Below are 2,115 nucleotides of genomic sequence, written 5' to 3'. Positions count from 1 at the left end.
TGTGTGTGTGTGTGTGTGTGTGTGTGTGTGTGTGTGTGTGTGTGTGTGTGTTTGTCAGTTTTCTCGATTGTATCTTAATTTATTTTGATTTATTCATTCATTTATTTTATTTTTTCTCTTTTTTCAGGGGTGGAGGGGCGGACACAATAGTTTACGTGAAGCAACACCATGAATTAGCAAGTCATGATCAGTACAAATGTAAACTTTCTGGGTATTCCTTTAACGTCTCAGTATCTGCTTTCTCTTGAAGAGATCACACTTTTCCATTTATTCCAGCCTACTGCCTTCGTCCCTGTTCTCAATTTCCTCTACTGTTGTTACATCTCGGGGAACCAGTCCTTGCTCTTGCAGTATAGTGTTGATTTAACAGAAGTTTGGCTGTGAGAATGCATTTCTGGTAAATCTTACGTCTTTATTGTCCCTCTTTCCTTTCACTTTAAGTCTGACTCTTTATCACCGGTTTTTGCCTCGTACTAAGTTTCTTTGTTTGTTTTAGTAAGAGTTTTACGGCACTTGAAACACAATAAGGTCATATAAGTGCCGAAGATTAGAGGTGTTACAAGAGAGTAACAAACATAAAAAAAGGAGAAGAGATAAAGACGATAGTTGTTTCATAGGAAAGAAGGAGCAAACCACACCAGAGCACCCGCCAACCACCCACACTAAGTTTCTGATATTTCATCTTTATGCTTCTTTTTACATGCATTTCGACAAAAATTTTAATAACTTACCAAGGTACCCAGGGAAATTACTCTGATTGTTATCCTTGGCGTATACAAAAGCAGGCAGCCACTCTTTCAACGCAATGTTCTGGGGATGGAATGCAAGTTTTACCATCAGACCATGTGGGTGGTTTACTCCCCCATCGACACAATTTTGATCATTTAGGAGGCGGGCTAGGACCCGCCTACCATAACCTACTAGGGCTGAGAGGGATAGAACATCCCAGTAGAAAGACAGAGAAACTCAATAAAAATCTAGTCTCGTGGGGAATTGAACTCAGGTCTACTGCGTGAGACGGTGAAAAGTCTAACAGTACAACACAGACTGATCAGAGGGACCTGGGGAGCTGAATAAAAAATGGAGATCGCATAGTGATATGGGAAGAGTTTAACGCCCCTACAGACTTTGCAAGTAAAGGTTATTTCAGAAGTAAGACCTCGGAAAATAGAGCCCATTTTCAACAGGATCAAATCAAATGCCACAAAATTAAAGTCATGAGCTACGTGCATATTTCTGCAGCAGACGTCAAAGATTTTGTGTAGAATTTTCGATTACGCTACATACTATTATAATTTGACACGTTAAATTGATTGGACGGTCGGATTTTGAAGAAAAAAATCGATCTCAAAATGAACAAGAGTACAGCCAACTTTAAACATCTTTGATGTTTTTTTTTCTAGTTTCAAGTATGGAGAAGTACCGTAATGTAAAAGAGACACAAGAGTGTCCAAGCGCGGCCGTTTGTGTACCTGGAAGTGGGCAATGACCCTGCTTCGAGTGATGTCAAAAATCTGCTGGTCGGAGAGAGATGAGTCTGACGTGGCGACGTCCTCGGCTACTTTGTTGTGCCATCGTAACCAGATCACTTGCAGGGCGAGAAGAAATGGGTTCTCGTGACCTTTCGCATTACCGATACCTGGAAGAGGATAGACAAAATCATGATCATACGTTTGAAATGGGATAACGCCGCATGTGCGCATTTTTCTTATTTTCTCCAGAATTAAAACGATCATCCGCGTGCACAATTCAGTATAAGTATAAGCAATCAGTATAAAGGTTAATGATAATAAGTGTACATGTATTTAGAAAATCCAGTTAAAGGACAAAAAGACAAATTCTATAACAATAGCAATATCTAAACCTTGGTGACGCTGTAAATTCGTCATCGATTGTGTGCGCCACAAACAAAGAAAAAGAAAAAAACCCACGGACTATCCCGTGTTGAAGAAAGTGTTAAATTCATAGACGCAAGCAAGCAAAGAAATGAGAGTACAAAAAGTTGAAGAACAAGAATATTACATTGATCCTTCTTCTTCTTCTTCTTCTTCTTCTTCTTCTTCTTCTTCTTCTTCTTCTTCTTCTTCTTCTTCTTCTTCTTCTTCTTCTTCTTCA

At 39.3% G+C, this 2,115-nt stretch overlaps 1 protein-coding gene across 1 annotated transcript in view; it reads right to left on the bottom strand.

Annotated features, from left to right (window-relative positions):
* LOC101857144 (dual oxidase 2) overlaps positions 1–2,115 on the bottom strand; it is a gene marked incomplete in the record, with an annotated part of 61,129 nt that overhangs the window by 46,011 nt on the left and 13,003 nt on the right. Inside the window, 2 exon segments of the mRNA XM_013088029.2 lie at positions 732–810; positions 1,473–1,639. Of these exon segments, the coding sequence (XP_012943483.1) occupies positions 732–810; positions 1,473–1,639 (246 nt within the window).

This window comes from Aplysia californica, unplaced genomic scaffold (assembly GCF_000002075.1).
Source record: "Aplysia californica isolate F4 #8 unplaced genomic scaffold, AplCal3.0 scaffold00673, whole genome shotgun sequence".
Classification (NCBI taxonomy): Eukaryota; Metazoa; Mollusca; class Gastropoda; order Aplysiida; family Aplysiidae; genus Aplysia; species Aplysia californica.
This window is presented reverse-complemented; position numbering and strand designations above follow the sequence as displayed.